We start from the raw sequence: 18,680 nt of genomic DNA, 5'->3' as shown, positions 1-18,680 counted from the left end.
CAACATGAGGGTGTTTGGTTCAAGGTCTTCAGATAAAATAAAGAAAGAAGAAGAATGTTGTTCTCAAACTCATCCATTTTCAATACATATTTAACCCGATTTAAAAATAGAATTATTTGTACATGAACAAAATGAAAACTCACACTAACATGAATGAGATACTTTTAATGGTGTCAGAATTATCTTAATCATTTATGATCACTGTTACATATACAAATACAAATTCAGCCTTCCGTCCATACTCTGCTTTATAATTTAAATATATGTCACGTTTTGTTAACGCTATAATGTGGAAATGGGAAATTTAAAAATCACCTAAAGAGTGCATCCCAAAAACGTAAAAACACAACAAATAAATCCAACTAAAGGTGACAAAGAAGACAAAAGTGAAGTGAAGAATAAAACCTGATTGTGATGTGTTTCGTGACCTTACAGAACACTGCTGAGTGCGACTTTACTTGTGTTGTGTTTTTTGCAGGGATGTTGAACAGACAACAGTTGTTGTTGTTGTTGGTTGCAACAATGAAATCCTCAAGCACAAATGACACACAAAACTTACACCTGGGACACAATAGCTTTTCAATGTGTGCCTTTTAAAGGGAATGTATCTTTACACTATTGGCCCTTTTGCCATTGTGTCATTAGAAAAAATCACTGTTCTTCTTAATTTACAATAGCAAATGTGACATAATTACAACGTTTGTCTACACAGCAAAGTGTCATCCCACCGAATTACTATGGGGCGCAGTGGTTGAGAGGGTCGTCCTGTGATCGAGGGGTTGGCGGTTCGATTCCCGGCTCAGGCACACGTGTGCACTGTCGTTGTGTCCTTAGGCAAGACACTTCACCCACATTGCCCCCGGGGGCCTGCGCACGCAGGGACCAGCAGCAGACTACAGTTAGACTGTAACTGCTGTAAACCAAATTGCCCTCTGGGGGACAAATCAGTAAAAAGTAAGTTTTTACTAAATTATATTCCCCATGTGCAGAACATCAAAAACTAAACTATGAAGCCACAGGGACGCGTTTCCACACCGACTTCCACGTGATATCAGATTTGGACAGAGGCCTGGCTGTGTGACTGGCTCACTGATTGCAGGAGTAAAGAAACACCAATTGTTTGATGTCTTGTTATTAATTAACTGGTTGAAACCTGTAGAAATTCTCCTGGAAATTGTTCAGAGGAAAATACTTCTCGTAGTTGCTGATGACTTTCGATACAACCCAACAGCAGCTCCGATCAAACCGAAACCTCGGCCGGCAATGTCAGCCTTTTTCTTCTGCATTCTTCTGTGTCTCTAGTTTCTATTTGGGAGGAGTGACTGAAGGATATTCATTCAAGGAATGTTCTTTGTATATCGAGATAGCAGCCCGTCTAATCCTCAAGGATACCGGACAGCTTGTTTATTACAAGCTGATGAGAAAACATTCATTGCGTCAGACCAAATATTGGTGTATTTTTGACTGTGTAAAAATTACTACATTACCACTAAAGGTCTTGAATTTCAAATTTCACTTAATAAAAAAATTAAAAAAAAGGCTTTGCCAATAAAATGTACATCACACATCAAAAGTAAAGTGCAATAATGAATGAAAGACACAAACAATATGTGACAGAAAGCAATTCTTTACGAGGAAGACACTGCCTTGTCAAACTCCTCATCTGTGAGGTGACGCACCTCCTCCTGTTGATAAGGTGTGCTCCACCTGTCTCGTGTAAGAGGACCCGCCCTGTGAAAGTCCTGCTCTTAATGCAGGCAGCACAGACCAGGCAGTCAGCTGAAATGTGGTCCAACAGGTCCGATGGGAATTCAGAGACGCAGAGAGCGAGGCAGCGAGAGAGAGAGAGCCGCAGACATTGGTGAGAGACTGACAAGCCTGTCAACCAGGTTTGCTGAGGAGCCTTCTGTCTGGACTTACAGCAACGACTCAGCTGTGTTTGCGTCGCTGGCTGAGAAACTGGCTTGCACCTGATCATTCCACTGACTGAGGGTGAAACGACAGGGTTCCCTTCCGGCCTCCCACCACCAGTAGTTACAGAGTGGAATTTCCCCTCCTCATCCCTTGGCTGGAGCCGGGGGCAGATGTGAGCATTTGAGCAGAACTCAGGAAAGAGTGTGAGAGGAAGGGTGGGAGGAGGTCTGGAGTGGGAGACGAAGAGGAAGAGAGCTGAGGAGTGGACTGACGAGGAGACATGCTGCACTACGGTTCAGGACAAACTATCTCCACCACCATCACAGTAGACTCTCCAGAGTCTTTGCGCGAGGTAAGAAGTCCCAGAGATGACAGGAGCATGAAAGCTCCCGTCTTTCTCTCTCCATTCTCTCCCTCCCTCCCCCCCCCTCCCTGTCTGTTTGTCCCTTGTCTCTCCGAACTCTGTAAACACTTCATATTTGTCTGCTCCTTGTTTTTATCAGTCCTTTTACTGTCCCCTGATCCCCTAAAACGTTGTTGCGTTCTCTCATATATGAGCACGTACTGGGCGCTGAGTGTGCAGCAGTGCTGTCATGTTTACTGGAGCAGCTCTCTGATCAAACAGGCCTTTGTTTTAGCACCATTGTTTTCTCAAGAAGAAATAAGCTATTTAGCAAACAGGTTCGGTGCGAGTTCATTACTGCATGGTAGTTTCGGAAAGCATTTCATATACTTTATTGAATAAAGTATGTAAATGTACCTAATTTGTACTGTATACACTGTTTTCTCAGTACTGTACTGAAGAATGGGGGCAACAAATAATTTTTCCATGTAACATCAATTATTTGCCCTGGGTCTGTTTGTTTTCCACAGAGGAGGATCAGGCACCTGAGGTTAACCCTACACGCAGGGGATAATGGCAGCAAGGAGCAAAGAACTGCAAACTCGGCCACAGTAAGTCATTTATTTTGCTTTACCGTCCTGTCTAGATGATGTGATGCATGCAGCCGGTCAAAATCTTATAGTCCCTCTTCACCTAAATAAACCAGCTAGATTTGTGTAGCTGCAAGTGTACAACGTGGAACTCTGAGGTTCGCCTAAAAATAATAATTCATAAAACACAAATACAAATGAAGGTACTTATAGCTAATCATAAGATGGTGGCGCAAACTGATCTTTTATTTCCTGTATTTCATCTTAATCAGCTTCGCCATTATGAGACCAGGGTGTGAATGGACACACAGCTGGGTCACATTTGCTTCAGAACTCGGCTTCGGCCCTGTGTTGTGAAAATCCACCTTCCAATGAAAATATTTAAAAGCCTTTTGCTGACGATATATTTTACACCTCATTGGGACGCCTTGGATGGAACTTGGAACAATAGCAACCCAAAGAACGGGACTCAAACGCAGCTCCTAAAGTTGCATTATAGCTTTTGGAATGAAGTAGACTGTGTAATGTGACGGTGTGAATTAGAAGTGTGAGTGCGTGCTGTAGGCTGTGTGTGTGTTTGCTGTAGGAGACTCTACCCCATCTTTGTTTGCAGTCAGATTTGCCAGACGTTGACAAAGGGAGTGTGAGAACTGAGTTATTGTTGGCACCAAAGCACCTTCGTCCTTTTCAGCTATTCGTAGAAACACATGGTAGTATGTTCTACATGAACTTTGACTGAGGAGTATGGATGTTTGTTTAGTTACCGGGCCTCCACATGCTCTGCTGATAGCATGCAGCTCTAATCTCTGAGTGGGTTTCCCATTGGGAGGGAGTTACCATGGCTATTGGATCTGAGGACGGAGGACGGCTTGATCAACACTGAACTCAGAGCAAAGAATGTTTCACATGTGCTGTGTGACTACGTGCACTTCATTGCATGGTGTAAGCTCTGCAGCCCTGCAACAGTACAATGTGTTCTGAGTCAGTGGGATGGCGCAGCCTGGAAACTGTTTTACGCACTATAAACTAATGCAAACTGAAACTACTGAAGTGTTAAAGCACAATGATGTGCAATTTACCTGTAAAACTGTCATGACTTGTAAAGGTGTAACCTGAAGTTACTTCGGGGGGGTGGTCAGGGTTCAGAATGTTATAAACTCGCCTGCCGGTTTGTCCTGTCTCTGCTCTTTATGTGTGTAAAGATGTTATTATTACTATTGGAGGAGGAGCAGGTCATACTATATTAGATTTCCTACTCTTTTAGATCATAGACATAGACTGTCTATGTACTTTATCTATGTACAGGGTCATAGTGGGGTTTCATTGGTTTTGGAAATTCTCCACTGAACTGAGTAAAATAAGCAGAGCAGGTGCTGCCGTGCTTGCTCAGAAACAGAAACTGTGTTGGATATGCAGTTTCAAATACTAGCACGGCATTCCAAAGCAGCACAGCCTTAAGGTGGCTTGATTTATGAGTTCTGATACAATCATTTAGGCCTTGAGTCAATGTGCTCAAAAAACTTTTTCCCTGCACATACAACCAGGGATTCCATTTTCAAAATAGCTGAAAGTCTCTTCATAGTGAACGAGATTGAACCCAGTGAGCTGCCATAGAATAAGAAGCTAATCCTGTCAGTCGAGTCCTTCACAATGCAGTCCTATGCAGAAATGTGAAATGTGCAGGAAAATATTTGGTCTTGCGTATATGCAGTATGTCTCTTAAAAGTACATATCAGCGCAGTTTTATTTACATGTTTAAATAATCTAATGACGTCTCTGAGGTTCTTTTAATCCTCAAGACAATGGCTCAAAAGAAACCAGGTGTGTTCCTACCGCCATGACTACAGCTTCAGTAAACACAGTCCTCCGGCGTGGTCATTGTATTATTGTCATTGTAAAAGTCAAAGCTGCACACAGAGCAGGCTGAGCTCTCAGGCTGAGCTCTCAGTGTTCCTAGAGCATAAAGATGTTGACTGTTCTTCCCTCCCATCGGCTGGCTATCGTTTCTCAACAGTGTCCTCTGTACATCAGGTGAATGTGCGGCTCAGTGAGACAACACTGGTACCTTTGTTTTCTGTACTCATTCTTCCTCTTCCTTATCTGTGAGAGGTAACGGGTTCGTCTTCAAGTTCAAGCTCAAGCTCATATCAAGTTCAGGTTAATCAAGGCCCTGGTGGAAAAACTGTGTTAAAAAATTATATTTAAAGCAAATTGTTAATATAACAAACGCTGCTATGTGATAGGAGAGTGTCAGCAAGGATGAAGGGAAAGGTCTGCAAGACAGTGGTGAGGACAGCCATGATGGACGGCTTAGAGACAGCGGCTCTGAGGAAAAGACAGGAGGCGGAGCTAGAAGTAGCGGTTCTCCTTGGGAGTGACCAGGTTGGATAGGATTAGAAATGAGACAATAAGAGGGACAGTGAAGGTTAGACGTTTTGGAGATAAGATCAGAGAGACCAGACTTTGATGGTTTGGACATGTCCAGAGGAGAGACGGGGACTATATCGGTAGAAGGATGCTGAGGATGGAACTGCCAGGTGTTCCCTGGCAGTCGACCCAGGAGAAGATACATGGACGTAGTGAGGGAGGACATGATGGTTGGTGTTGGGGAGGACGATGCAAAGGACAGGGTGAAGAGGAGAAGGCTGATTTGCTGTGGTGCCCCCTGAGTGGACAAGCTGAAAGAAGAAGAAGTTTATATAATAAGAGCATTTAAAAATATTTTGCCTACTTCCACCCTACCGATGGCAAGGTCTCCAAACACACTATAAAAAAACTATTGTAGGTTTTATATACGTTCTATAAACAACAAGAATAACAAGTAGCTCGACTAGTACTACTACCGGTACTACTAATAATAACAGAAACACTTTTTTATATAGCACAAAGTTACGATGTGCTCTTGTGACCGAACAATGATAAAGTTGACAATAAAACAGAGAGCAGAGGTAAAGAGGCCAGAGAAGTGACGTAAATAAAATTGACATCTACAAACGACGCCTAAGGAGAAACCTGGGGAGAGTCTGGGGAGTTTAACTGGAGAACCAACTGCCTGTGGAAGCTGAATTGGGGTCGGGGATGCAAGACGGCCTTTTAGGGGGTGCAAAACCTTGCATTATGCAATTTAGAAAAAATAAGTACCGGTAAGATAACAAGATAATAAGTTATAATTTTAACGAGGCCGAAACCAGGAACAAAGTGAATCAACCTCTACAAAAATGTTGAATATTTGTTTTGTGTGTAGGCTGAGAAAGAGAAACATGCCAGTGGGACATGGAGGAAGAAGAATGGGTTGATCCAAAGAGAGAGGCCAGCTGGCAGAGAGTCACCTCAGCAGGTAACAGAAGCATCCGACACATGAGTAATAGGCGTGACACCGCGATGCATGCACTGCTCCAGGTTTAGCGTGCGTCTCTGACGTCCTTAGTAGCGCACCTGTAAAACTTGTGCATCCACCTTCAGGCTGTCATCAATAATGTTTAATTATGCGTATGTTTAATTCATGGGTTCAACATGTACAGACATTTGTAGATGACAGTATAGCACACTCCGTGCATCACAGACATCCATCTATATGTGCACTGAAGTCATTAGTTTCAGCCCTAAAATACATTTCTAACATCCAGACCAACCACTTCCTCCCACACTACCGTACTGCTACATCCACAAAGCCTTGGACTTTATCTGAGACCATGACTGCAAGTGTCTTTTGTTATTTAGCTAATGCAGTGTTAATAGTGCTGCGCTTCTCTGCTGGTGTGCCTATCTTTTCATTGGACACCCCTCTGCTAGTGATACAATAGGAACGGCCACAGCTCATGTACTGGGTTGCAGAAATTTGATACCGCCTATACACCCTGCACCTTTTTTTTTAGACATTCATTCCTCCAGTTTCCAGTGCTGGTGGTGCTGGAAATACCTGATCAAGAGTAAATATGCAGGCATTTGCACAAACGACTGAGCCACCCTTAAGACTGCATGTGTGTGCAGAGGAAAGCACACAAATACAGTCAAAATAACAAATTGAGTCTCAGTGGAGGGTGGCTAAAGAAACCTTAGTGGTGTCATCTTGTCCCCCCCATCAGCACCATGGAGACATGACCAATGGGGCGCCAGAGACCTTGCTACAGAACCATGGGCCCAGTGTGTACGGTGTTGTGCAGAGGGTGGGAGCAGATAGACAGCAGGAGGTAATGGCACGGCAGTGGACTGTCGGTCACCTCCAGGAGGAGATGAAGTACATCAGAGAGGTGAGAGGAGACAAACACAAGCAAAAACGGGCCATAATGACGTAATATTTATGTCTTACCATTTCTACCGAGAGGAAGAATGTTTGGGATGTTGTGTGAATAATACGTGTACTTCCTGTGTATCTGTAAACAGGTGAGAGATTCATTGGAGAAGGTGAGAGAGCGGATGTACGGGCAGTTTGGAGGGATGCAGCAATCAGTGAAGAAGCTGACCCAGGAAATCAAGGTAATAAATGAAATGAGCCCTATAATTTCTCATAAGTATCAGTCCTTGAAAATGTGAATAAATCTAAAAATGCTGTGCCGTGTGTGTCTGCAGGTCGCCAACACACAGCGACTGAGCCTGGAGTCGGAGGTGAAGACTCGTGCTAATGCCATGGAAAGCTTTGATCAGATGAACAGCTCCCTTATTGCGGCTAACATCAGCCTTCAGGTAGCAAAATCAGTGACAGTGATTCTGTGACGATGTCTCCCTGAGCGATCGCGTAATGAATGAACTTTGTGTTTCCTTTGAAGAAATCCCTTCTGGAGAACTGTCACACCAGAGTAGACAGGAGGGAGGAGCTGAAGAGTATGAGGAGCAACCTTGGGAATGCACAGCAAAAACTGAGAGACAAAGAGAGTGAACTAGCTGCGGCCCAGTTTGAAAACCAGTCCCTGAAACTCAAGGTAAACAGTGTGCCCGTCTGATTGAGTGCACACCCATTCGTTAACATACCTTCATGCATTCACCCCTGTCCAATCATTACAGTGCAGCATCTAAACGAAGCTTTGAAATGGTCCATCGGTGAATACAAGATCGTTTCTTACAAAACTGAACTGATTATTAAAAAGGACCCAGACACTCACAGCATACCCACGAGGCTGCGTTTCACAATTCCGATGCACAGTTGTATAATTACCAAACAAAAATGGCTGCCGTCCATCCGAGATTTAATTTAGGTTTTACAGAACGTAATATCACAAAGTGCCACTCGAGCTTTCGTTCAGCATGTCAGCCACACCTACATTTAGTGTTTATGGAATAATCATATTATATAATCGTATTCACTTCTGCCACGTGGTGAATCGTTCAGGTGGAGGCTTCGCGAGAGGCCCAAAGTCAGGCTCTTCAGGAGCTCTCAGCAAAGCTACAGAAGGAGTACGAGGAAAAGCTGCAGGAGGAGCAGCGGAAGCACAGGGAGGCGATTGAAGGCCTGCAGGTCAGCATTCCTCCTTACTCATTCATACCTCCTCATACAGTTTCATTTCCGGTATACAGTAAACCAAACGCTATATGTGTCATAAGACAAAGAGTTCTGTGTGCTGGCGTGCAGATAGTTTGCTGCACTTGACGAGCTGGTATTTTTCATGCATGCTGATGAAACGCTTTTATGTTTACACAGGCCCAACTCGATGAGTACATCATACGACTGGAGGAGGCAGAGAAGAACATCAGGACTGCAGAGGCTGGGATTGCTGAGAGGGACCAAAGGATTATTGAAGTGGAGCGCTTACTGGACTGCATGGGAAATGTAAGGCCGATTTTAAACCCCAGAAATCAACTACAATAATTACAGATAATTTACGAATAATGAAATATATATTAATTTTTTTTTACAGGAGAAGAGTCAACTCCAGAAGAAACTGGATGATTGCGAGAAGCGTCTCCACTTTTTGGAACTGTGTGACACAACTGATGCAACTGTAATCAACAGGTTCGAACATTTAAATAAATAAATAAAGGCACCCGAGAAATGACTGACAGTTTGATCCGCAGGAAAGGGCCGATGCGTCAGATTAACGGGTTTACACTCCTGTTCAGGAACAAAGAGCTGCAGTCAGAGTCCGTGGATCTCCGCGAGAGGATCAAACACTTGAACGACATGGTGTTCTGCCAACAGAGGAAAATCAAAGCAATGATAGAGGAGGTGAGGAATCAGTGAGGGAATACTTTCTTCTAAAATGCATTCAGGTCTACTTGGGTTATGATGAAGGGTGTGTGGATGAGACACGTCTGCTGAAGTAGAAGACGTTTGTCTGGCATCTTAGAGAATATCAACCACAGCATTAACCTTTTGGTTAAGTCTAAGTGATTTCATATTTAAAGTGCATTATTAGAATTTAACTGGCCCAATCTTTTCCACAAATATTATTGTCCTCTATTAAGTATCTGTCATATTTTGCAGGGTAATTGGAAATGTTGCATGGACTGTGTTTTGCCATTGGTAACACTTACTTTATGGATCTGTAATTCATGTTGACGCAATTATTAGCACTTCTAACTGATAAATTTGCTAGAGGGTCTGCATTGTAGTAAGTTGTAGTAAAACTAAATTAATAATTTCATTAATTGTTTTTAATTAAATGCTGTCGTCTTGCACGTGTAAAGGTTGAATGTCTGCGAGGTCAAGTTGCTCAGAAGGATTTGTTCATCTCAGAGCTTCTGGATAGAATTGCGATCGTGGAGTGCGAGGTGAGATTGTTCCGTCTGTTTTAAATGAGGTCTGGAAAGCTACTGTTTGTCTAAACGTCATTAACTGGGCTGCTGAGCGCTGAACTTTCAACTTGTCTGTGGGAGTTCCTTGTGTCTCTGCACCTATCAAGCCACTGTCACATGTGAAACTTCAATCTTTTGCATGTCTGATCTGACGGCGTTCTTTCCTCTTTTCCTTTTCCTAGAATAATGAATTAGAAGACAAGCTGAAGTATTTTATGTCCACACAGAATAAATCGCGTGAAAATGTGAAAACCAGAGAAATTGGAGTGGGGTGTGATCTGCTCCACAGGTAAGACGTTAAGTTGGAGAAGCATAGTTAGCATCATCCCGTCTGCATTTTCTCACTGTGATATCTGGCTGTGCATCTGCAGACCTGAAATAAAAAGGAATGATGAACCCCCAATTCAGCATGAACCATCTCATCTCCATTTAATGCAACCACCACCACCCGCTGAGCCTCCATCACCTGAACAACCTCCATCACTCACACCACCTCTATCCTCTGTGCAACCTTCATCCCCCATACAAACTCCATCCCCTACAACATCTGGATATCCATTCGTCACTCTGCCATCATCCTCCCAACCAAGAACATTCTCACCCAGAAACCTTCCACCTAGCAGACTAGAGGCCAGCCTGCTGAGGTACACTCCTCTTGAATACAGCCGCATGTTGCGGTCAAGTTCCTTAGCATCAGCCGGGGCGTCGTCCTACAGCCAACCGTCTCAACCGGAGTCTCCAGTGAGTCCAGTTCAGTCCGGGGTAGATGAGGTGGATGCAGAAATAAATACAGAAACACAATTCAGCCCAGAGGAATCCACTTTGTCTCCGCCCTCTGTGGAACCGAGACCAAGAGCCTCTCGAATGTATACACCATTCATGAAACTTTTGGAAGGAACACCAAAGACAAACCAAAACTGAACTTTACAAAACAGCTTTAAAATAAAATATTGGCCCTGGTTGAGTCATTTGAAATGTTAAGTATGAGGCTATGGTTAGCTGAGGGGAGCATTAAAAACAGGAATGAAGGAGAAATGGCAGTCCTGCAGGAGAGAAAATCAACCTACGAGAATGTCTATACCTTATTAATGATTAATATAGACAATGTGTCTGTAAAAAACTTAAACTCTGTTTCCAGCCGTTATGCTATGCTGAGTAACGTAGCTGCGTTTAATGTAGCATAAAGATAATGAAGAAGAAAGTGGTTCTAACTGATGACTTAAAAAGACTAGAGGTTGGCCTCTGTTTGCACATAAGCGCTATGTGAAGATAAAATGTTGCTCACTGTTGGGTTGAAATAAATGTTCTGTAAATAATATATTGAAGGATTATATTAGTTTTGTTTACAGTGAATGTTGCCTTACAGTATGCTGCTCATCGAGCTGTACACAGTCGGCCTGGAAAATGTTATTTTCTGTATGTAACTACTTTATATTGGCTCTGTGAAAATGAAATGAATACTATTTTCTTATTATCGATTGTATATAAAATATTTATTAACATCCTTTGTGCCTTTGTGAGCAGCCTGCTATTTGATACTGGTGGTGGTGGTGCTCTTTAAATTGGTGACAGGGTAATATAATGATGTAATATAATTTGTAATTCTGTGATAATGATTAAACTGTGCAATCACTTAAAGTATGATGACATTACTGAGGTGATTGTCTTTCCTGAGCCATATGCACAAGTATTATCCAGCTGTTGTCTGCACTGCCATGACTGTTTTTGAATAAACTTTGTCTTTCATAATAAAGGCTTTGCTGCAAGAGAAAGGAGATGTGTAGACATTTATGCAGCACTTACATTCAGTACAACCTCATCAGTCCAAAAAGGCTCTATGACAAGACAGTTCCTTAACTTTTAATCAGTGAATTTCACATTTTTTATTCATGACTTTTTTCATCAGTGAACGCTAGATGAACTTTGGGTTTATACATGCACGGAAACAGGAGGAACTGACTTCTGTGTCATTTGTTCATACACCATATGTAGGAAAAGTTTCAATATTTCAGTGATACAATATTGCAAAATGTCCACTAATGCTAAAATAATAAACATGCATACATACAGACATTTGCCAGAATAAGGATCAGAAATCGAATGAGACACCCAAGTATTCTCGACAGCTTTTTCTGTTATTACCCTCGCCGAAGAGGAGGCGAGGGTATTGCAATTGGGTGCGTTTGTTTGTTTGTTTGTCTGTTTGTCTGTCTGTCTGTTTGTTTGTTTGTTTGCTTGTTTGTCTGTCCGAGCGCATAACTCAAAAACTAGTAAGTTAGTAACCCAATCGACTTGAAATTTTTACACAAGCAAGGTTCTGTCTGTGGCTCGGGCCTCCCCGAGAATGGCGTTGATCCGGATCTGGATCCAGATTCTAGAATTATTTTTACATCTGGAATTGTGCCTGTGCTGTAAACTGCCACTTTATGAGGGAGGGACATGAATGTCATGATGGGAAAAAGAGTCCAGAAGATGGCTTGTAGTGCATTCCGGAGCAGCAAGATAGAGCAGGTTTGGCCCCTCTGATCCGGAAGCCCTGTTTACTGTCTCACAAGATCGAATAGTCTTTTGGAGGCGAGGGACTGCAATCTCTGATTGTCGTTTTCTAGGTTTGCTTTGATTTTGATAGCAGAAACAACGATATGTGATAAAAGGCTGAATGGAGAATGTTTTCGATGTCTGCTCTGAGTTGGTGTAAGGCACAAATGCTCAAATTAAACCATTTAAAAGAGATCACTGTAATAATGCATCAGTGGAGTTAATATATGTTCTATAAAATTACCAGGATTTTAATTTAAGCTGCATGACGACAGCCAAAAGTTGATTGTCTTTAAGGGAAGTAAAGGAACAGCTGTGACCTCTTGGTCAAAGTTTGGTCATTGTTCATTGAGAAGAGTGAAAAATTAGTTGGCACAGTGACTGGAAAACACCCAAATAGGAAATGCAGCTGTGGAAAATCTGAGACCCTATGACCTTGTGACCTTATGCTAGTGCTGTGCTGATGGAACACACAGGGTGTTTATGTGTATGCGCCCAGTTTCTGTTAGGAGAAAGACATCGTTCTCAAATTCTGGCCAACAGTAACCCCGGATTTAAACCCATTTGGAAAGCTGTTAAATTGCTTGGATGAGGAAGAGTGAAAGAAGGTATATCCTCAGCGACAATTCCAGGCCACTGTGATTATAGAATGGACCGCCATCCACAGGATGACATCTGGAGATTGTATCAGTCTATGAGGAAAATGGTTAATGCTGTAATCTACAGTCTGCCGATAAGCAACAGACTGATCATTAATTGTGTAAAATGATGTGCTCTCCAGCTGAGTTACCCAAAATGTTTTGGTCACTAGCATTCTTTGTTGTCTTTCCTTTTGTCTCTCTCTTTTTTTATTTTTACTGATTAAAAAAGAGAATATGTAAACCACAAACCCCCTCCAGTGCTGAGCATTCTCTCCAAAGGGTCACTTCATACATGCAACAACAGTATTTACATTGTTTCACAATGAAAACATAGACCAAGAGCTCCATAACTTCTGTTTTTGGGAAAACAATTCTTCCAAAGTCAGCATTCCTTCTTCCACCGGAGGGAAATGCATGCAACCCTGATGTTTTTTTTTTTCTTACCTCATGCCCAACCATCATTTAATGAAAATTCAAGTACTTTTTGTATAATTTTACAGACAGGAAGAAAAAACAAAAAACAAACAACCGTGATCATTGCAACTTGCAGAGGAAATGAACATAAGTACAAAATAAGAAATTTGCAAAGATTCAAATACAAGTTGTTACTTTCATAAGACACAAACTACCAAAGCGAATTTGTAGATAAACTGAGTTGTGCCTTTTTTCATCCCATTCCCTTTTTTCAGAAGAGCAGAGTGGGCGGAGTGGGTCTTTACATTCAACAGTTGGCCTGTAGAGAGCACCACATTACCCTTAGTGGTCGTCAGGCGCATCACATTATCCTGGCCAGGAGGGGCGCTAGAGCTCCCGCCAAACAGCTGACTTCCGCAGAAGAAGAAGAGGAAGCGCGTTGTAAATGTTGACGTTTCCGGTTGGTCACAGTTCGTGTGAAATGTTAAGCTGGTAATGTCAGGTTGTGCTTCTCTGTTCATAAATGGCTGGAGCTACATGTCTGTAGTTAAAAGCGATGTCCTCGTCGTGGACTGAGCGCCAAGGAGAGGTGGGAAACCTGGGAGAAAAGAGCAAAGAAGAGCTCCAGGAGCTGCTCCAGCGGCAGGAGCAGATTCTCTCCAACAGGTATGCTACAGTATTAGCTCCAATTAGCGACACATGGATGGCTAAACTCGTACGTAAGTCATTGTGGAATACCATCTGATGCTTCTATGTAACGACAAACAAACACAAAATACACCAAGCGCTGCACTATCTATGTAGCAGCTAGCTTATTCAAAATAAGTTAGCATCAACTTTATCTCGGTCATTTTTACAAACTGCGTGTTTGTTATTAAGTCTGTACAACCATTCTGCAAAATTGATCAATCAAAGGTTGATGAAAAGGCACTGATGTGTTTCCTGTATGGTTGTGGCAGTATTTTGAGGTATCAAAGGCGACGTATGTCAAGCTAGTCACGTGAAATAGTTTGCAATAATAATAATGTGGGAGAATTAACCAAAGAATGCGAAAAAGGGACGACGTAAAGATACTTGCTTGAAACAGCAGCTGATGATTGATAATTAATTTGTCAGATTATTTTTGGTGCTTAGTTCCTGTAAGGAGATTGGGGTTGAAGGTCATCGGCCCTGAGCAGCAACAATCTTAAATTAAAACATCTATTTTGTGAATAATATTATGAGGAATTGTATTAATCCATTTCCATCAATTATCAAGCATGTTAAATGTTTCTTTGTTTATTGTCTCGTGTGTTTCTTGACTGACTGTTTGTTCGCAGGAGGTTCGTGCAAACACTTCCCGATAAAGGCAAGAAGGTTAAAGAATTTGTGGAGAGAGTTCAACTTGCCATTAAACTCCACGATGAGGAGGAGAGGAGAAGGAGCTCGGTATCTCCAGCCAAAACAGAGTTACAATCCAAGTACCAGCAGGCTTTCACTAATCGGCAGCCTGCAATCCCTAACACACCAGCAGCCTCTCACCAAAGCACGCCAAGCGAGGCTGTTATATGTAATGTGATGCAGGGGAAGAGAAGCTCACCCGCTTCAGATGCTGCGCAGGAAAACATGTCTTTGGACGAGGAACACGGCGAGTTCGTCTCCACAGTCCACCCTAGGGAAACCGTGGAGACTGCTGCTCCTGGGGCCTCTCTGAACTCCAACGAGACAAAAGAGGCTGACCTTGTGGAGGCCTTGGAAATGGTCTCCATGTCTGAAACTAGTCCCGGTTTCAGTAATGAGTCCAAAGAGCCGTCAAACAACACAAGAAGAGACAATTACTTTCTGAGAAAGGGGATGCCACAAAAGCCTCACTATGTAACTGTCCTGGAAAAAACTGAGATGACTCCACCAAAGCAAAGATTCAAAACAAATCAGTGAGTCTGCTTTATTTGATGAAGTGAAGTCCCAGTGTTGATAGTATTCTCTAAGTTATTATTTGTAGCTACCATCTTCTCGTCTGTGTTTCCAGGCTGCCCCACAGCGGTGAACTCTCTGCATCAGGATCCTTGTCCCCCAGACAAGGGTCATTACAGCTGTCTGCACAGGCCAGGAGGGAGCGGGACAGAAAACACCTAGATGACATCACTGCAGCCAGACTACCTCCTCTTCATTCCAGCCCGGCTCAGCTTCTGTCTCTGGAAGAGTCGGCTGTCCTCCTCCAAGAGCAAACCAAGAGGCAGCATGTAAGTCATGCATCCACTTATCCTTTTCCTCGAGTGTGTGCCATCACCTGCAGTCAGGCAAACGGCGTTGGAATTTCCACGTGGCAAAAATACATTTGGTCTTTGAATAAATTAAGAGGGACGGGTGGGGGGCGGGGGCATTCGCTGTGCCGCTAGAGGTGAAATTCTTGGACCGGCGCAAGACGGGCAAAAGAGAAAGCATTTGTGAAGAATGTTTTTATTAATAATGATCCTTGCCAGGACTAACTCATATTGGGATTCTCCGATGTATACAAGACAATCATAGTTGTAAATAATCAACTTTAAATATGTGTTGTCTTCCGACACAGTTGATGTTAAAATGTTTGCCGATCTATGTAGTTAAGATGAGTGAAAGCATTTTTATTTTATGTTTGTCAAGCAGCTCGAAGTCTTTCCGTTGATGTCAGTGCACCTCATCTTGTTATGTAATGTGGCTTAGTGGTTAGTGCTGTTGCCTCACAGCAAGAGGGTCATGGGTTCAAATCCCAGCATTACCAGTATGGCCTTTCTGTGTAGAGTTTACTTGTTCTGTCCGTGTCTGAGTGGGGTTTTTTTCTTATCTGCTCCAGTTTACCCCCACCATTGCAAAAACATGCATTGGGTTATATTAGCCCATAGTGGCAGCGTGGCCTTTTTTCCACAAGCATATAATACTACGGTATGTCTAGTATGCAAAGTACACATTAAAGTGCGGGGTTCATATTTTAAAGAAATTATTTTACGCGGTGTTAAATTGTTATAACATTTCATCTAATTCCTTGTAGAATTAATACATTTAAACTCCAAATGGATATTTTACTTGACGTCTGTGTCAGAATCCTCCTTCGGCTCTAGAGGGCAGCGTTCAAGCGCTGTAGAACCACTTCACATGCAGAATAATCGTTCAGAGCCAAACGTCCAACGCCGTAATTCTGTTGAATTCTGTTGAGGCTTTATGATAATGTCCTTGTTCTGTCTTTACCAGCCTATTCATGTCTACTTTCCCTCTGTTGTGTTTTAAAGATCATATATTATACTCTCTTTCCACAAGTTAACGCAGTTCCCAGACACTTTTATGAAATATCTGTGAGTCTTTGGCCTAAATAGCAAACTGATGCTGCAGGACAGCGTCCCTCTTTTCTGTCTCAAACAGCTCTGTCACAAAAGCCTCTGAAACCGAAACTAAGTTCATTGAGCGTGCACGCAATGAATGTGCATGCATGTGCACACACATCTTGTGCACGTTCTAACAATGTGACGTAACATGAACAAGGATTTCTTCCAGAAGCGTTTCTGTACTTGATTACAGAACAAAGCAAACTACGCAGGATTTCATAAGAGTTTTTCATAATGTGGGACCTTTAATCTCAGGAGTTGCAGGCCAAGCTGGCAGCCCAGAAACTGTCTGAGGGACTGAGGATCTGTATGGAGAGCTACACTCCTGATGGCGGGCCCATGGCGTCCTACAGAGAGGTTCACGATGAAGGAGCCTCAGAGGATGACTGATCCCGGAAGGCCAGAGCCGGTGAGACCAGTGTGTCGTTGATCCTGAGGGAAAAGGGGATTGGGACCTCGCAATCAGGATTCAGCAAATTGGACTTTCAAGGACAAGGATTCTTCAGACTCCGCTCAAGAAACCAATCGTATGACAAAGTTTGTCCTGCTTCAGTTCAGCTGTCCAACAGCAGCAGTAATACCTGCTGCTGTTGGACAGCTTTAAATGTAATTTTTTTTATGCATATATTACGAAGGAAGCATTTCTGAATACCGATATAATAATGCCCCACCTTTTTAATCATGAGTACTGTATGTTGAACCCATTTGTTTGAGACTTAAAACACTTCTGCTGGTGTAGCAGACTGTTTTGGCACAATGGGGATGGTACAGAATAAGTAGTTGTTATTGAACCTTAGTAAACACTCACGTTTCACCCCCTAAATTAAACTGTCAGCGTTTTCTGTACAAATGAAAATAGATGCTTGAGAAGTTTTCTTAACTAAAATAAATCTGAAATGTGAGTCCATGAAGAAAGCGGTTTAAGTTGGTCTTTATCAGCAACAGGCCTCAGTTCTCACATCTGTATACTGTATCTCAAATCATATTCTGACGGCTGTAATGAGTGCTGGTATTTCTGCTGGTATCATGAAGGCATATCGCTGAGAAAATACCTCAGGCCTGAGCCGGGAGGGGAGGGGAGGGCTGAACTCCAACCCGGTCAAAAATATCAGATGAGTCGGAGCATCTGTATAAAAAAACAAAAATGACTGGATCCATAAACCTTTTGCTAATCCATTAAATCCCTCCTCTAGTGTGGCGTCATTTTAACAATAAAAAGAAACTGTAACATTTTATTTTTGTATTGAGCTGTTTTTCTTAATTAAACCACGTGAAACATAATTTCTAATTCTAAAAAGGAACAACTTTCATTCACAACACCTCATTTCTGTGCTGCCCCAGACGTCCAGCTTCTTTAATTCATTGTTGTGCAGGATGTCAGCAAACTGATAGCAATTTCACCTTGCAGTGAATCTGCAGGGTCAGCTTGCAGGCGGTGATGGAAGTCCTGAGAAATGTTATCAGGGAGGGATCTGTTACACACTTGATAAGATTAATGCAAGCTTCGTGAAATACTGACGCTTGATGGCGGACACATCTGGACTTCATTTAGATCATGTTGTTGCTGGGAATGGCAGGCGACGATGGGACGGCAGCGGACTCACACAACAGGGTAAAAAAACATTTCTCAAATTTGCTAATACGCATGTGTTAGATAAGCAGCAGCAGCAGCGTCGGAACAGGCTGCAGGCCAATCCCAAACTGACCTGCCATCCAGTGCTCTTAATGAAGATTAAAAAACCCACTGAGCTCAGATGAGGTGGTTGTGACAGAAGATGCTCCATGATGACCTTTGGTAATGTTAGAGGTGCTGCGCTTTATTCCTTCCTACCGCCTGTTAGAATGGGGTGCATTCTTGGTGCAGGGTTCCTGCAGGGTTTTGAGGGAGAACCAAGAACGCATTCCATAGTCAAAGCTTTTCAGTCGCTTTACGCTGAAGCTGGTCGTACTTCAACTTGAATCTCAGACTCAGATTAATAAACTCACGAAGTCGTCTGCAAGTGATTTGCTCCAACTCTGAGTCTGACGTCACAAGTCTTGTGGGAATATAAATAATTAGCTGTTTTGGAGGTGAAACTGAAGTGTGATTTCCAAAACGGCCTCTTCAAAGGCCAGGCAGCTCAGCTCAAATTAGATATACAGTATGATGTATAGACTGGCGTTAAATACGAGG

The 18,680-nt window shown here is 42.7% G+C and overlaps 1 protein-coding gene across 1 annotated transcript; it reads left to right on the top strand.

Moving 5' to 3' along the window:
• Positions 1-2,194: 2,194 nt before the first annotated feature.
• On the top strand, positions 2,195-17,742 carry LOC137896009 (myosin-9-like). The gene is made up of 19 exons (XM_068741542.1): positions 2,195-2,266; positions 2,788-2,868; positions 6,098-6,184; positions 6,933-7,097; positions 7,231-7,323; positions 7,417-7,530; positions 7,614-7,766; positions 8,174-8,299; positions 8,483-8,611; positions 8,700-8,794; positions 8,902-9,007; positions 9,469-9,552; positions 9,759-9,865; positions 9,948-10,488; positions 13,445-13,603; positions 13,717-13,835; positions 14,489-15,082; positions 15,178-15,391; positions 16,763-17,742. The coding sequence occupies exons 1-19, from the start codon at positions 2,195-2,197 to the stop codon at positions 16,895-16,897; spliced, it is 3,174 nt and encodes a 1,057-aa protein (XP_068597643.1). The 3' UTR covers positions 16,898-17,742.
• The last annotated feature ends 938 nt before the right edge of the window (positions 17,743-18,680 follow it).

The sequence above is a fragment of the Brachionichthys hirsutus genome, chromosome 1, assembly GCF_040956055.1.
Source record: "Brachionichthys hirsutus isolate HB-005 chromosome 1, CSIRO-AGI_Bhir_v1, whole genome shotgun sequence".
Lineage (NCBI taxonomy): Eukaryota > Metazoa > Chordata > Actinopteri > Lophiiformes > Brachionichthyidae > Brachionichthys > Brachionichthys hirsutus.
Note: the sequence above shows the minus strand (reverse complement) of the source record. Positions and strands in the feature narration are given on the sequence as shown.

Excerpts from the sequence above, each read along its gene's own strand:
- LOC137896009 (XM_068741542.1), top strand. The coding sequence starts at position 2,195 with ATGCTGCACTACGGTTCAGGACAAACTATCTCCACCACCATCACAGTA. Across the intron at positions 6,185-6,932 it reads GCAGAGAGTCACCTCAGCAG|CACCATGGAGACATGACCAA; the intron begins GTAACAGAAGCA and ends CCCCCCCATCAG. Across the intron at positions 15,392-16,762 it reads AGCAAACCAAGAGGCAGCAT|GAGTTGCAGGCCAAGCTGGC; the intron begins GTAAGTCATGCA and ends CTTTAATCTCAG.